Source organism: Notolepis coatsorum (genome assembly GCF_963971535.1).
Source record: "Notolepis coatsorum genome assembly, chromosome: 1".
In the NCBI taxonomy this organism is placed as follows: Eukaryota; Metazoa; Chordata; class Actinopteri; order Aulopiformes; family Paralepididae; genus Notolepis; species Notolepis coatsorum.
In genome coordinates, this window is record NC_140165.1 from 23,080,244 (window position 1) to 23,098,531 (window position 18,288).

Consider the following 18,288-nt stretch of genomic DNA (forward strand, 5'->3'; position numbering starts at 1 on the left):
AAGTTTTCAATCAATCAATCAATCAAACTCATTTGAGGTACAAGACTGAAGAGAATGATGAGGTACAGTGTGATATAATGGGCCTTTCAGACACAAATCAGCCTGTTCATGGTAGGTCTCCAGAGAGAAGCTTAGCTTAAGGGCCCGTATCAACAGCCAGCTTTTTATGAGTTGTCAGCTCCTTTCTGTCATTCATTTCTATGCTACAGACGCGACAGGCGCGCTCCTTTTCCCAGCGCCGCGCCTCATGTTTTAGCGCTCTCGGCGGCTAGCCTTTTTGGGCGGAGAGCTCCCAGTGCATAAAGTTGAAAATAGTTCAACTTTTGGAGAGGAGCGTCCGCTCATCAATGTAACTTTTTTCGACCGACCAATCAACATCGAGCAAGTGGCGGAGCCACGGGAGTTGCGAGACGCTCTGGAAACTCTCTGGGCACAGTGGCGGCTGGTGAATTCTTCTCCAGGGGGGGCGCTATACCAAACATTTTGCAAACATGTACAGAGGCACGCATTGGCGAATATTTAAGTAGGTAGTCAAGGTAGAGTACAACTATCACCATTGCCATCAATCAATATATGATTATATGATCACAGTCAGTCAATGCAGCCACGTTTTAAATAGCCCTACACAAACACGCACGCCCAGGTCTCTCTCTCTCAGCTGTCCAGTCCACAACAAGGCTTGTTGTGTTGTTATTGTTGTTGAACAAGCCATAATCCACTTCTTTTAAATCCACTCAAAAAGAAACTCCAGTAAAAAGTCCATACCGTCGTTAGCTGCATCCAGCTACCAGGTGACGACTGACGAGTGAACACAGAGTGTGGAGGGGGGCGTGAGCACAGAGTGCTTGCTTGGAGCGCCTGGAACCGCGACCCGACAGCCCCCCAAAGCCCGCCCCCCAGATCATATTTATGACCATTGAGAGGCTAAAATGTATTTACTAGATTCATTACGATTGGCCGCTTGCCAATCAATCAATGCGTCAATGTGTTTTGTAAAGCGCCCCGGATTCGGAGGTAGTTTCTAATAGACTGACGTCAATCACAAACGGGGGGGAGGAGATAGAATAGCATGCAAAAAACAATGATTTATACTTGCTATATTAACGTTATTGTGCATTTCAATAGTAATTATTATTCATTTTAAACATGTTTAGTTTATTTTTAGGGCTTCAAGCCTTCAAAATATCTAAAATAAAAAAAAACAAGTTCTTCTTCTCCTACTTTCTCAATGCTCTCAACCAGGGGGGGCGGCGCTCCAGCGCCCCTAGTGGACAAGCCGCCACTGTCTGGGCATGCATATTTTTGCTTTTCAAAGCGGTCCGCCTTGAAAAAAAGGCTTTTAGTGGACACATAGCCTATAAAGGGGAGATGTAAAATTATATTGAGATGATTTTTGGTGCTTAAAACCACAGAAATATCTTCTTACGGGTGTCATGGCTTCAAATAAAACACTGGAAAGGTGTGAAATATGGGACATTTAAGACATCCGTCTGTGTACCCCTGTCACATCATCCTGTCACTCCTTCCTGTTGCGTTATTTCTAAACCTAGCCGCATTTCTGGCAGACGCTCTCTGATTGGCACTGACTGACGCTCTCTGATTGGCCACTGACGCGTTTGCCCAATCGCGTGACGAGCTGTGTCTTTTCCCATTTCCACGTCAAACAGCCTGCAAACTACCTGGCGTTCTATCGCCATGCTCTAAGACAAACTCTAACCTTAACCAACTTCGAAAGAGTGCCTAAGCTTAACCGTCGAAAGAACTTGCCGTCACGCTCTAAGACAAACTCTAACCTTAACCTACTTCGAAAGAGTGCCTAAGCTTAACCAGTGTAGAAACAGGCGTCGGCCAATCAGAGAGCGTCTTGCCAGAAATGCTGCTAGGTTAGAAATAACGCCTTCCTGTCACATCATCCTGTCACTCCTTCCTGTCACATCATCCTGTCACATCATCCTGTCACATCATCCTGTCACTTCCTGTCACATCATCCTGTCACTCCTTCCTGTCACATCATCCTCATCCTGTCACATCATCCTGTAAACATGTAGCTTCATGCACTGCATACAGCCACATCAACACAAATGTAACACATCATTTACATTTACATTTAGTCATTTAGCTGACGCTTTTATCCAAAGCGACTTACAAGTTCTGTACGACAAGCCATCAGGAAGGGCACAACTCTATCAGCTGAGTAACAATGTTCGCCAAAGTGTTGAGTGCTACAGTGTAGGTTAGTTTATTAGGACAAGTGCATGACAGTATGGTTAGTTAGGGTTAGATATTATTATTATTTTTTTTTTTTTTTTTTTTTTTTTTATTCAGATAATGGTTGAAGAAGTGCGTCTTTAGTCGACGGCGAAAGATTGGACGTGTTTCGGCTGTCCTAACTGGGGTGGGTAGTTCATTCCACCATTGTGGGGCAAGGACTGAGAATAGGCGACTTCTCTTTGATGACCCTCCCGGAGCTTGGATAGGAGTAGGTCTGAGGCGGCCAGAAGAAGCAGAGCGTAGGGGTCTTGAGGGTGTGTAGTTAGAGACCATTGACCGGAGGTAGGCGGGAGCAGTTCCCTTTGCGCACGGTATGCTAGGTCGAGGGCCTTGAAGCGGATTCGTGCAGCAATGGGGAGCCAGTGCAGGTCCCTAAGAAGTGGGGTGACATGGGCCGACTTCGGTAGGTTTGAGATCAGGCGGGCCGCTGCGTTCTGAATGAGTTGAAGAGGCTTAGTGGCAGTGGCCGGGAGGCCAGCGAGCAGTGCGTTGCAGTAGTCGAGGCGGGAGATGACTGTTGATTGGACGAGGAGTTGGGTGGATTCTTTTGTCAGGAAGGGGCGGATCCTTCTGACGTTGCTCAGGAGGAATCGGCAGGTTCTGGTTGTCGCTGCGATGTGAGCAGAGAAGTTCAACTGGTCGTCGAGGACAACACCAAGGTTCTTGGCGGTCGGGGGACGCGGTCACAGCTGCATTCTCGACTGTGATGGAAAGGTCGGTCAGGGGGGAGGATTTGGCCGGCAGGTGGAGCAATTCTGTTTTGCTTAGGTTCAGTTTGAGGTGGTTGGTCGTCATCCAGGCGGAGATGTCGGACAGACAGGCCGAGATCCGCTCAGAGACGTGGATATCTGAGGGAGGGAAGGAGAGGAAGAGTTGAGTATCGTCGGCATAACAGTGGTAGGAGAAGCCATGAGACGTGATAATGTTACCCAGTGATTTAGTGTAGAGGGAGAAGAGAAGGGGTCCTAAAACCGAGCCCTGGGGGACACCCGTCCGCAGGGGGCGGGTGGCCGACAGGGTCCCTCTCCATGACACTTGGTAGGAGCGGTCATTGAGGTATGATGACAACCATGTCAGCGCATAGCCAGCCACTCCCATTCCTGCGAGGGCCGCGAGGAGGATCTGGTGGTTGACTGTGTCGAAGGCTGCAGATAGATCTAGGAGAATCAGGACAGAGGAGAGGCCTTTCGCTTTTGCTAAGTGAAGTGCCTCTGTGACCGCAATGAGGGCTGTCTCTGTGGAGTGACCAGTTCTGAAGCCTGACTGATTAGGGTCTAGGAGGTCATTCTGTAAGAGATAAGCAGTAAGTTGGTTGGATACAGCACGTTCAAGTGTTTTAGAAAGGAAGGAGAGAAGAGAGACAGGACGGTAGTTGCCTATGACGGTAGGGTTCAGGGATGGTTTTTTTATGAGGGGCGTGACTCTGGCTTGTTTTAGGGAGGTGGGGACCACCCCGAGTTGAGTGAGGAGTTGATGGTTGCAGTTAGGAATGGGAGGATGTCTGGTGCTATGGTCTGGAGGAGTGGGGAAGGTAGCCGGTCCAGCTGGCATGTAGTCGGACGGTTCGACGTTACCAGTGTCAGGGTCTCGGCTTCTGTAATGAGAGAGAAAGATGACAGAGTGAAGGATGAGGTTCTCGATTCAGCATTGGAATGGGTGGGGTTGGGAGAAGGAGCTGCGGATGTTCTCCACTTTTTCCTCAAAGAAGATCGCAAAGTCTTCGGCAGAGAAAGATGATGAAGGGGGGGGTGGGGGGGGAGTGAGGAGGGAGGACATGGTAGCATGCAGTTTGCGAAGATTCTTGGCAGAGGCCTCGATCCTATGGTGAAAGAAAGAAGCTTTGGCATTAGTAATGGTTTTGGAGAATGTTAACAAGAGGTTGTGATATGTGTCGATGTCAGCAGTGAGGCGTGACTTTCTATACTTCCTTTCAGGCTGCTCAACACATGTAATACAAACAGTGTCCAGCGCACAAATAGCAAGAATATTGCACAGACATTATTAATTTAAGGCGAATGCCCTCAGAACTGGGGAATTTTGTTTACATCCTTCACTGTGTGAGGTGCAGGAGGAGGCCCATGTCCGACCCGTGCAGAGTATACACTTCACCAGCACAATGTGCTAAACCTTCGGGTCAGACAGGCTTTGTAAAGAGAGAGAGAGAGAGAGAGAGATTATTTTCCTTTTCTTTTTCCCTTCTTGTTTTACCAATTCAATTTCAATTTACCGTAATTGAGAACAGAGATTAACTTTGCCAGTTCAATATGAAGGATAGGACAGCAGTGGGGGTTGGGTTCTTCAGGCATTCTCTCTCTCTCTCTCTCTCTCTCTCTCTCTCTCTCTCTCTCTCTCTCTCTCTCTCTCTCTCTCTCTCTCTCTCTCTCTCTCTCTCTCTCTCTCTCTCTCTCTCTGTCTCTGTCTCTGTCTCTCTCTCTCTCTCTGGGCGTCGACATAAACACCAGATCGTTCCAAGAATCAAAACCTGAATTCCTGAACCGTGACAATGTTATTTATGGGGGCAAAAGGCAAATGAATCTCTTGGTTTCCTAAAGCAAAACCCCCCAGACGTTTAGACTTAGATTGGATCAGATGGATCTCTCCCGCAGCTTGTGCAGTTCTCAAACCTTTTAAGGCATCGACTGGTCATTAAAAGCTACATACAGCACTTTGAGCTGCAATTTCTGTATGAAAGGTGCTATAAATGGCTGAATTTTTTTCTCTCTTTTTTTTCCACTTTTATCCAAAGCGCTTTACAATTTGTTTCCTCACATTTTACCCATTCACTCACACATTCACACACCGACGGCAGAGGCAACCATGCAAGGTGCCAACCTGCTCATCGGGAGCAATTAGGGGTTAAGTGTCTTGCTCAAGTACACTTCGACACGCTGCCCGGAGGAGCGGGAATCGAACCGAGAACCTCCGGATTACCAGACGACTGCTCTACCTCCTGAGCCACTGTCACCCCCAATATACAATACAATACGCCCAACGCCCCGCTATACAAATAAAGTGTAATTTATTACAAATAACATACACCTGAAGGGTTAAACTAGTCCCCATTTCGCGGGGATCCCCGACAACACGCCCAAGAACCCCCGGAGTTCCCCGGGACTCACCTTGAGAACCACAGATCTAGCTTATACCATTCGTCGGTACCACACCTTCTGACCTTTTATCAGAGCATCTAAGCGATCGTTGGTTCCACTTGGACAGACAGGAAGCACAACGTCGACGATCGCAGATGTCATGGCGTCGGTTTTACACGCGGTAGCTCATCTAGCTGAAACTAAATCCCTCAACCCGGGAAACCTCTCGACGGTTGTTTCAAAATGTATCTAGGATAAGATAAGATAAGAATAAACTTATTGTCCCGAGGTGAAAATGTACTTGGAACAACAGTGCTGCATCATTCTGCAATGACCGTGTAAACAAGAAGAAAGATATATAACAATCATTCATTCACTCAGTTAGTAGAAAGGACTCAGAAAAATATGACAATACATAGAGACGTGCAACCATAATACATACGTAGGTAAACTCATTTCAAAAGCTTCAAGAAGCTTCATATTGCACCCTGCCCTAATTAAATTACAACAGATTAAGACTTGGAAAGAAATCAACCTCTAGTATTATTTAGGAGAGCGATGGATGTAGGAAGGAAGGAGAGCTTGTAGCGTTGCTCTTATACCTACTTGCTCTGAACCGTCTCCCTGAGGGAAGAACTTCATATTCGGGATAAAGACTATGAGAAGGGTCCTGTAAGATTCTCTGTGCCTGGCTGACCACTACTTTCTCGAAGATAGATTGGAGTGACGGATACTTGGTATTTCCGGTCACCTTCATCGCTGATTTCACTAGCCTTTCAAGCTTCGACTTACCCTGTAAAGAAAGGAAGAGAAACAAAAAAGACGAAAACAGAAAAAAATACATGCAGGCCAACAAAGCAGATAGAGAACCGACAGACATATTACACCAGTCATACTAGAATACAAAACTAGCTCATGGATTGTTCTGAGGTGGGTTTTGAGCAAGGCCTTAAAGGTCCGTAGAGTGCTTGCAGATTTCAAGTTGAGTGGGAGCTTGTTCCAGAGTGTTGGTGGTGCGACTGCGAAAAGTGGATGTTTTATGGCACTGATTTTACATAGATCTTCTCGCAGATGGAGCAGCCATATAGCTGGGGCAAAGAAACAAGAAACAGCCGCCAAAGTCTCCCCCTCCGCGGGGATACCCCACGCCAGCCTTCCCTGAGAGGTCTCCATTTTAGATCTGTTGGGTCTCTCTCTCTCGAAGTCTTATTCCATGACGCTCCACTGTGAGGATGCTGCAGTTCTGGTTCTCCTGAGAGGTCTCTCTCCGTTTCGATCTATTGAGGTCGATCGCGAGGTCTCTATTGAGATTGTGTTACACAGCATTCCATTGAGGAAATGCTGGCTTCCATGAAATGTCTCTATTGACCATATTCACATGGTGGCCATGTCACGCTCAGGTCGGGATTTCTTTCCACCGCGAATAGGATGGAAAGGAGTCCGAGCCTGAGCATGACATAAGAGCGAAATGGCCACCGTGTGAATATGGTCAACGGGTTACGTCTGTATGTCAGTCATATGTCATATGTCAGTTGGACTGGAGCAGCTTTTTCTGTTTTATAACTTCAAATAGTCAATATTAAATATAACTGTACAATTTCACACACACACACGTGTGTAAACACACACACACACACAAAAACTAGATTTTCATTCAATCAATCAGTCTGCACGGTGATTGATTGAATGAAAATTGTATTAACAGATTGCAGAATGGGTACAATACAGTACGGCTCAATACACACAATTGTTAAGGGGATGCAGACCAGAGAAAGACTTTCGTCTTGTTTACATCAGGGTCCCCCATTTTCAATTCATAATGAATTGTAAGTAAAGGTGCAACTTGCTCCGTGCAATCCATTGTTTGTGGATCTAGCCCATAGTGTATGGCAGGTGTGTTTCTCACAGGTGACCCGACAATGAGGTTGGAAGATTCTCTAAAGGATCGAAACAAGACAACAGGTAAATAAGAGTTTATTTGATTTGCCGTAATTTGTGAGAGTAAAATATGTGTTTATGTTGGTAATATTTGGAGCAAAACAGATCTTTTCACCATCTACTGTATAGATCAAACTCTTCAAGAATGCAAAGTGGAAACATTCCAGGTTGATATACGGCCCCCGGATTGGGCCTTTAAGTCACGTGAAAAGGCTGTGTATTTCATAGAGCAGCGTACGCATGTTTACTCTGCAAACAGGCGGAAAAAACATCTGTTTATCGGCAAACTGGAAGGGACCTCACACTGGCTTCTGTGCAAAAAAGCTGCTGGTGATAGATTGTCACGTCAGGACGGTGGCCAAATATTATTGTGTTATTAGGAACGTTTCCAAGGGGCTTCGTTTTCATACACGAGGCATCAGACATCCCTGTGTTACACACTCACGACATACTCTCTCTCTCTCTCTCTTCTCTCTCTCTCTCTCTCTCTCTCTCTCTCTCTCTCTCTCTCTCTCTCTCTCTCTCTCTCTCTCTCTCTCTCTCTCTCTCTCTCTCTCTCTCTCTCTCTCTCTCTCTCTCTCTCTCTCTCTCTCTCTCTCTCTCTTTATCTCTCTCTCTCTCTCTCTCTAACACATGCACACACACACACACACACACACACACATGTACAGTATATGTGCGTACACACACACAATAACACACATACACACAATCATACAATCATACATAGGGTTACATATCATATCTCATGGTCATGGACCTCTCTCTCTGTCTTGCACACACACGCACACACACACACACACACACACACACACACACACACACACACACACACACACCCATAGGAAACACACACACACACACACACACACACACACACACACACGCACACACACACACACACACACACACACACACACACACACACACACACACACACACACACACACACACACACACGCACGCACACACACACACACACACACACACACACACACACACACACACACACACACACACACACACACACACACACACACACACACACACACACACACACACACCCATAGGAAACACAACCATGGGCCTGTATCCCAGCTCCCAGTAAGGGGAATACCTAACCAGTGTGAAGGGAATGATGATTCACAGCTTGCGATCAGCTGGTTCTTCGCCCGGGAGTCTCGACACCGGCTGTCCACAATCTCTCACCCCTCCAAACAAACGGTCCACGACGGGGCCCCGGGTACCCCCCCCGCTGAGCCGTTGCCCTGGCAATGCACACATTGTTTTTGCCGGCTTGACGAATTAAACTTTTTATACCGTGAGATAGTCCGCACCCCCCCTTTTGAGATTCGCAACGAATGGGGATTTTCCGTGGCTGTCCTTGTCTTTGTTGTGTCCACGTTGGGTTGCCGTGGGGGACGGCGTCTGTGGACATGTGGAGATGAGGCGGGGTGTAGTCAGTGTCCAGATCGCATCGCCCCCGGAAAGACCTTTTTAATGGTGTTTTTAATCTGTAGGTGAAGCGCAGTGCTTCTTTTTTGGGTCAACGTCCCCCTTATGAAGAAGAAGAGAAGAGAAGAAGTCTTTATTTGTCATGCAGATTTAACACACAAATGCGATGGGCGACCCACAGGAACACACACACACAAACACACATGCACTGAGTCGCTGATGAAATGTTCTCTGCACTTCCTATCACCCGGGGACCAATCCAAGTGCTCCTGTCCATCTTCGTCAGGGACGCGACAGCGTTAGCGATCTGTTGTGCATGTTTTTCCATTGGGTTTATCTTATCGGGAGGGGAAACCCTTGCGAGCCAGGGGGAGAACATGCAAACTCCACACAGAGAGGCCCGAGACCTGGGTAACTGGCAACACGGCAACCTGGTCCCCAAGCGGGAATCGAACCCAGGACCTTAGCTGTGAGACGACCCGGTTAACCACTACCGTGCCGCCCCCCGGTAAAGCGCAGCATTTATTTAATATTTGTTGGGGTCAACGTCCCTCCTATCTGACGTACGTGTTCCATAACGCCTCCCCGCAGCCCCCTAACAGCCAAGTGACAGCATGAATCATGATCAGAAATTCTGGAGGACCGTGGTCTTGTGTTGGAAATGGGTAGCCGCAGAATGGCCTAGAGGTAAAGAGGTTGCTGGTTCGATACCCGTCTCCCGACAGGAGGGCGTATTCCGACTGGTGACTGAAGGGTGGCTGGTTATTACATCTACGTGCCCACCATCCTGCCCTTGAGCAAGGCACTGGTCCAGGGCAGGGGCACTGCATTGCAGGCGACCCTGTGCTCTGACCTCTCTGATGAAATGCATGTGTGGGGGACTGTGTGTATGTGTAAGTACAGTAGGAGGGATGTGTGAAAAGACGAGACTATTGCCTTGTGTACATTGACAATACAATAATCTTCTTGTGGTGTCCTTTTTGGCCCCTGTTTGCATTTCGAGGCCAAAACTCTGGAGCCACGGGACTCTGCTCCAAGGCGTTGTCTCAGCACCCGGCGGTGAGTCAGTTTGGCCCAAAGAGATTGAACATCTAAACAGAGTCGTTCCGCTCCTCGCAGTGCTCCCAGACAGATTAACCAGGACACTACATTGTCATAGATGCGAAGCGTTCTCTCAGCATAGTTGGAACCGATCGCACACAAAGTGCCACGACAGTGAGCCACACTACAAATGGTTAACCCTTTCACTACCACACGACAAATGGTTAACCCTTTCACTACCACACTACAGACGGTTAACCTTTCACTACCACACTACAGACTGTTAGCCTTCCACTACCACAATACAGACTGTTAACCTTTCACTACCTTTCACTACCACAATACAGACTATTAACCTTTCACTACCACACTACAGACGGTTAACCTTTCACTACCACACTACAGACTGTTAACCTTTCACTACCACACTACAGACTGTTAGCCTTCCACTACCACAATACAGACTGTTAACCTTTCACTACCTTTCACTACCACAATACAGACTGTTAGCCTTTCACTACCACAATACAGACTATTAACCTTTCACTACCACACTACAGACGGTTAACCTTTCACTACCACACTACAGACTATTAACCTTTCACTACCACAATACAGACTGTTAACCTTTCACTACCACAATACAGACTGTTAACCTTTCACTACCACAATACAGACTATTAACCTTTCACTACCACACTACAGACGGTTAACCTTTCACTACCACACTACAGACTGTTAACCTTTCACTACCACACTACAGACTGTTAGCCTTTCACTACCACAATACAGACTATTAACCTTTCACTACCACACTACAGACGGTTAACCTTTCACTACCACACTACAGACTATTAACCTTTCACTACCACAATACAGACTGTTAACCTTTCACTACCACAATACAGACTGTTAACCTTTCACTACCACAATACAGACTATTAACCTTTCACTACCACACTACAGACGGTTAACCTTTCACTACCACACTACAGACTGTTAACCTTTCACTACCACACTACAGACTGTTAGCCTTTCACTACCACAATACAGACTTTTAACCTTTCACTACCACACTACAGACTGTTAGCCTTTCACTACCACACTACAGACTGTTAACCTTTCACTACCACATTACAGACTGTTAGCCTTTCACTACCACAATACAGACTTTTAACCTTTCACTACCACACTACAGACTGTTAGCCTTTCACTACCACACAACATACTGTTAACCTTTCACTACCACACTACAGACTGTTAACCTTTCACTACCACACTACAGACGGTTAACCTTTCACTACCACACTACAGACGGTTAACCTTTCACTACCACACAACAAATGGTTAACCCTTTCACTACCACACTACAGAAGATTAACCTTTCACTACCACACTACAGACTGTTAACCTTTCACTACCACACTACAGACTGTTAACCTTTCACTACCACACTACAGACTGTTAACCTTTCACTACCACACTACAGACTGTTAACCTTTCACTACCACACTACAGACTGTTAGCCTTTCACTACCACACTACAGACTGTTAACCTTTCACTACCACACTACAGACTGTTAACCTTTCACTACCACACTACAGACTGTTAACCTTTCACTACCACACTACAGACTGTTAACCTTTCACTACCACACTACAGACTGTTAGCCTTTCACTACCACACTACAGACTGTTAACCTTTCATTACTACACTACAGAAGGTTAACCTTTCACTACCACACAACACATGGTTAACCCTTTCACTACCACACTACAGAAGGTTAACCTTTCACTACCACACTACAGAAGGTTAACCTTTCACTACCACACTACAGACTGTTAACCGTTCACTACCACACTACAGAAGGTTAACTTTTCACTACCACACTACAGAAGGTTAACCTTTCACTACCACAGTACAGACTGTTAACCTTTCACTACCACACTACAGACTGTTAACCTCTCACTACCACACTACAGAAGGTTAACCTTTCACTACCACACTACAGAAGGACATATGAGATATATCTTTATCTCCAGTACCTACTGTACTTCATTAACGAAAACAATGCACCCATGCACTTGACCAGGCCCCGCTCCAGTGTCCCCCTATAAGACACCGGACATGGTCACACTCACCCTTCCTCTTTTTTGTTTCCATAATGGACGCTGCAGTGCACTCCATGAACTAGTAGTTATGAAATGCAGAAGGAAATTGAACAATGTTGGGTTTTCGCCGGAGATTTGCCAGCCGCTGGAATCTTCTCTGCACATTCTAACAGCGCATCGGGCCTGTCCTGGGGTTTCCTCGTCTTCTGACAGCGGATCGAGGGACGTCGCGCGGCGGCTAGCTGTCGTGCTAGGTCGCGCACAGGTAGGGCCTGCGCCACTAGGCATCAATGCTGGCATTTGTGATACTGCTCGTTGTCCCGTGAGACAACCGAGTTGTGTATTGGCGCAAGGGGCAGGATATCTGGGTAAACGTTGTCGTTTTCCCGTCTATCCTGGAGCGCGCGGCTAATGCTAATGCTACGATGCTGGGTTACTGTTCCTTTGATTCCCCGCCGAGAGCTGTCTTCCCTCCTGTTAACCATTCATGCTGACGGTCAATCGGTGTCTACTGTTGGGAGTTTTGACGGGGGCTTGTTTACCTTTTCATGGGTGGATGGGCTGAGGCCTAGGGCTGGTGTGCTTTTTGTGAATCTATGAATTGTGTGCAGGACTGGTGTTTCTCTGGTCTGCATCCCCTTGACATTGTGTGTAGGCTAGCCCATTCTACAGTGTGTTGGTGGAGTTTTCGTTCATTTATTCATTTACCCCTTCATGGGTGCACACCACAGTGGAGGTTGCTGCATTCCTACTAGTGAGGCAGTGCTTCACTAGTAGTCGTTTTTTGTTGCAACCACCACTGGTGCTCCGTGCTTGTGAAGCATGTTGGAACGGTGCCCTGCCCGGCCGACGCCATGAGGTGAGTCGGCCCGGAAGGTGGGCTGTTAAGCCTATACCGCCACGGTATAGAATTAGCAGCGACTAGTAACATTGTTCGAATTGCTGTTTTTTCTGTCAAAAATGGTGTCTGTGGCGGGGCCTTGAAGGCCAGCCGACTTCGAAACATCGCGCAAGGTTTTGACGTTATTAGCTTTGACCTAGCCGCAAGCTATAACCGCAGGGAGGGCTAGGATGCTTGTTTACAGACATCTTGGTTGGATCAGTCTCCCTTTGAGGGGGTGAGATGTTTTTTCCCTCCTCAGGGCTCCCCTCTCCGCAGAGGGACTTTGGTCTTTCTGCAGGAGCGCGGGCAGTATTTGACCTAGGCCCCACACCGCCTCACACCGCGCAGCCAGAGGTGAGAGCACGGCCTCGCCAGCGGCTGTGGTGCGAGGCCCTCAACCAGCGGCCATGTTTCCCCCGCCTGAGGTCCCCTGGGCACAACGTCAACAGGTGACCGCAAGGCCGAGGGATCGGCTACATTAGATGAGCACGCCCTAAAAAACCGTCGCCGTCTAGCTGTGTCCAGCTCGCTCTCCGGTCCCTCATTCCCCCCAACACCAGTGGGATAAGGGCTCTGATTTGTTTCCTTTGGTTGCGGGTTGCGTGCCTTCAATGAAGCGCAAGCGGCCCCACGTTTCGCTTCTCATGGGGACAGGGGCTGACACCCAGTGGATGGCTGAAACTGGGTCTGTCCGTGAGAATGTTGTGCTGTCAAGCGGCTCCCACGCCACACGTTCTGCGTCTGTGTTTGGTGAGCCTGGTGTTACGTCTGTCAACTACAAAGGTTGTCAGCAGGGGGGCTCGAGACCTCTTGAGGCAAACAGCGCGGGTTCCCCCGACCTCGCCTTCGCCAGGCCGGGTATCATGTCAGTGCCTCCCACTCCCGACCGGGCCGCCTATCTATGGTTTCTGGCGGACCAGCGCCAAGTGGCGGCGGGTGCGCTTGGGATTATCATCACATATGGCTACAGCAGTGCCATATGTCGAGGTGGATGGAGAGAACGCTGAGGCGGGGACTTGTGTTTACACAACCCCACCCGTTTTCAGGTTTGGTACAGACCCTATTGTCAGGGTCACCAGCAGTGACAGCTCTGGCCAACAAGATCCAATCTATGTGGGCGAAGCAAGCCATCGTCGTGGTCCCAAAGGAGGATGTGATGCATGGCGTTTCCTCCCGGTATTCTCTGGTGCCAGAGAAATCGGGAGGGGGGGTGTCAGACCCATGCTGGACCTGTCCCATGGAAGGTTCAGCATTTTGACCGTCTCCCACCTGTTGAACGCTGTCAGGTGGGGGCCTGGTTCTCCTCCATAGACCTGTAGGATGCGTATTCTCATCCCGATCTTCCATCCTAGGGCTTACCTACGCTTACTTTGCAGGGTTTAGTGTATGCGGCTATTCTCTGGCTCCCCGCATCTTCACCAAGTGCGTGGAGACCGCACTGGGGCCTCTGCGTCGTCGGGGGTTACGAAGTGTATTCTGCCCTGGACGACGTTCTGGTCCTTGGCCGGTCAGGGTAGATTGTCAGGTCTCATACCAGGCAGGTGGTGGAATTCCTCACCAGCCTGGGTTTTGCTGTAGACTGTAAGTAGAGTACTCCTCTTCCCAGTCAACGGGTGGAGTTCTTATTCTAAGCTCAAGGTCTATATGGGCATCCCTCTCAGAGCGGCGGCGAGTGGGTGTTCTCGGCACGCTCGGGAGGTTCCGTCCTAGGACGGTTATGGCGCTGTCCATGATGCGCCTGCTCGGTATGATGGCATCTGCTCACTCTGTGGTCCCTCTTGGCCTCCTCTTCATGAGGAGGATGCAGAGGTGGTTTTCCAGTATGGAAATAGACCTGGTGAGAGGCAAGTGGAAGCGGCTAAGGTTCCCATGTCCGTACTGGGGGACCTCACCCTCACCCATGGGCAGCAGGCTGTCACATGTCACGGTCTTCACCGACGCCTCCCTCACTGGGGGGGGGGGACGTGTCGGGCCAACGCAGTAGGGGGCAGCTGGCAAGACCATGCTGCCCGGTCTGTGCTACATTCAATGTGTTGGAATTGAAGGCAGTCCTTCTGGTCCTGTTTTGATCAGGACGGGCAACACGACATCAGCATCGTATATCGACAGACAGGGAGGAGTACGCTCCCCCCGTCTGCACCGGGCGGCAGTCGAGCTGGCTATGGGCGTTTCTCCATCTGCGCAGCCTGAGGGCTCTCCACATCCCCGGCAGGGTGAATGTGGGCGCAGGTGTGATGTCGCGGGACGGTCCTCACCCTGACGAGTGGGGATTACGTACAGACATAGTCGGGCAGGTCTGGGACCGATTCCGTGGCCGTCCAGGATTCTGTACGCTTTCCCCCCCTTACACCTGATAGCTCAGCTGTTGGGGCGGGTACGTTGGGAGCGCGGGACATGGTCCTGGTTGTGCCGGGCCGGGGCTCAGCTGTGTGGTCCCCGGCCCTGATTCAGCTCTGTCTGGCCCCACCGTGGCCTGTTCCGTGGTCACCGCGGGCACTCTCTCAGGCACGCGGAACTCTGTTCTGCCTTCCTGTTCTGCGGCAGCCTCTAGGCTTGGCTGCTGTCAGTGTGAATCTGGTGGGGATGCGTCTTGACCATTCTGTGGTTGACGCTATCCGGTACGCGCGCGCTCCGTCCTCTACCGCGGCTTACGCTGGGGAGTGGCGTATGGTCGAGTGTGGGGGCGGAACGTTGTTCAGCCACCCTCCGTGGGACGTTCCTGCTTGGCGCTCGGCGTCTCAAGCCGGTGGAACGTTCTCTGTCTCCGAGTGGGACCTCCAACTGGTCCTCGGCCGGTTGTCTGAGACCCCGTTTGAGCCTCATGAGCAGGCGTTGTTGGAGCAGCTGTCTTCAAGACTGCGTTCCTACTGGCCATCACCTCCGTTAAGCGCGTGGGTGAGCTGTGTGCTCTCTCGGTGCGGCCTGAGTGCTTGTCTATTCTTGCCAATAGCGGTGCAACTCTGAGGCCTAATCCAGTCTTCGTGCCAAAGAATATCCGGAGCTCTTTTCGCTCCAGGGATATTGTGATTTAGGCGTTTCATCCGCCTCCTCACGCTGGTGAGTTAGAGGCGAGCCTTCACCTGTCATGTCCTGTCCGTGCTTGAGGGTTTACCTCAGTCGGACTCGGGATCTCAGGGCTGCCGATCAACTTTTTGTTTGTTACGGTGGCCCTCGCGCTGGTAAGGCACTGTCCAAGCAGCACCTGTCACATTGGTTGTGCGAGGGCATTGCCCTTTGCTACACGTTGGCTGGGCTGGCCCCTCCTGGGGGTGTCAGGGCGCACTCCACTCGCCTTTTTAGGGGGGGCCTCGGTGGAGGACATCTGTGCTGCGGCCTCCTGGTCCTCCCCGGGTCCCTTCGTTAGGTTTTACCTCATGGACATGACTGGGGGTTCTGTCTCCCTGGCGGTTCTGACGTCTGGGACCTCCCCTGCGTCCCGCCTTTCGGTGGGTTAGCTGGGGTGTGTGGCTGTGTGCCACGGGGTGATGTGTCACACGTGGTCCCGCCTGTGCTGTGCGTTTTTAGGGGTCTCTGGTTCCCTCTTTTTTCGCACTTTGGTGGAGTTGACTGCCGAGTTGATTGTCGCAGTCAAAGGGTTAACCATTTGGTAGTGTGGTAGTGAAATGGTTAACACGCGTGAATCCACAATTCACACACACACACACACACACACACACACACACACACACACACACACACACACACACACACACACACACACACACACACACACACACACACACACACACACACACACACACACACACACACACACACACACACACACACACACACACACACACACACACACACACACACACACACACACACACAAACACTAAACCTCCATGCCAGCCTCCTAGGGTGAAAACTGTGGCCGCCAGTAAGTGGAGACTGGGGCCAACCAACTAACCAACCAACCAGCGGAGCAAGCTCTAGAGCTGCTGGTCGCAGATAAAGTAGTTCCTATATATCTGCACAGTAGACCTGCAGGCTCACAACAAGCGCTCGCAGTAGAGGTGAATTCAGAAAACACAACACTTTACTCATCACTGCAACCGGGTTCACAGGGTGAGTGATGGGGATCAGGCACCTTGTTACAGATTCGACCCGGGAGCCTCTGGGTGGCGCTGTGAGAACATAGAAGATATAGTCTAGACAGCAAGGGCGTACGTTCAAGTTTCAAGTTTCAAGTTTCAAGTTTGTTTATTAGTTGTCACAATAAAATACATGTACTTTACGGTGAAATGCTTGGTTCTGTATGAGCCCCTGTATAAGCTTTCAACATGGGGGGGGGGGGGGACTTTAAGCAGGGGGTCCCAGGAAATTGACGAGAGGCACGTCTGCACGTTGCAATGGTACGGCCCTCTGTAGGGCCGCCTGAAATTGTAGAACATAGGTACAGGTGAGAAGGATATAGAGATGTTTTCACCCCCTTATTTTGTACCTCTTTCGGGGAGGGAGTCGTCTTTCATATTAGCTATAATTTTTGAGGGGGACAACTTTTCCTCTTCTCAATATTGTGGGGGACATGTCCCCTACAACCCCCCCCCCCCCCCCCCCCCCCCCCCCCTAAATCTACGCCTATGGTCAGATGGCGTAGTGCCCCGTGAGGAACACAATATAACAGCACTCACTCTTCTCATATGGCGACCTCCCTCCCCAACATGACTGAGGGGAAGCCCCACGGCCATCGGATACGCTGAATAGAAGAATCCAATTAAATTCAACATAATTCAATAGAACTTAAGCCATTCACATTGGGGGGAGGGGTTGATTCCGAGGCTGTTGATTCCGGGCCAAATGGCGTGCTTCAAACAGGGCCCGACAGCTCCACAACAATATAACAACACAGCGACGAGACCTGAGACAGCAATCACCTAAAATGTGTGTGTGTGTGTGTGTGTGTGTGTGTGTGTGTGTGTGTGTGTGTGTGTGTGTGTGTGTGTGTGTGTGTGTGTGTGTGTGTGTGTGTGTGTGTGTGTGTGTGTGTGTGTGTGTGTGTGTGTGCGTGCGTGCGTGCGTGTGTGTGTGTGTGTGCGTGCGTGCGTGTGTGTGTGTGTGTGTGTGTGTGTGTGTGGGTGTGTGTGTGTGTGTGGGTGTGTGTGTGTGTGTGTGTGTAACGGAGGTACCGCAGTATATCCACAGTCACGATGGTACAAGTAGTTCAGTGGCTGTGGATGGTAAGCGGTACTGCAAGTAAACTCACTCCCCAGAGGCATCCAGACCCGGAAGCAAGAAGTGAATTCACTTCTTGGTATAGTGGTCTGTGATGCCGCCCGCGACGCGGGAGATCGGGGTTCAACTCCCACTCTGGGCGATCCCTTAACAGGGGTCGAATCGACTAAACACAACGCAACAAGATCACACCGGCTACATGTGCAGGGGGAGTGATGTAAGTGACACAGTACAGTGATCAGCTACAGGGCAGTGGTAGCCTAGAGGTCAGGGAAGCAGGCTTGTGATGGGGAGGTCGCCTGTTTGAATCCTTGGAACATG

General features: G+C 49.7%; 1 protein-coding gene across 1 annotated transcript in view; it reads right to left on the bottom strand.

Annotated features, from left to right (window-relative positions):
• The window catches only part of LOC311226900 (uncharacterized protein), a gene marked incomplete at both ends in the record, with an annotated part of 31,092 nt that extends 13,828 nt beyond the window's left edge, over nt 1-17,264 (bottom strand). Inside the window, one exon of the mRNA XM_084312365.1 lies at nt 17,237-17,264. Coding sequence (XP_084168491.1) covers nt 17,237-17,264 — 28 coding nt within the window. The remainder of the gene's footprint in view (nt 1-17,236) is intronic.
• Between the last annotated feature and the right edge of the window lie 1,024 nt (nt 17,265-18,288).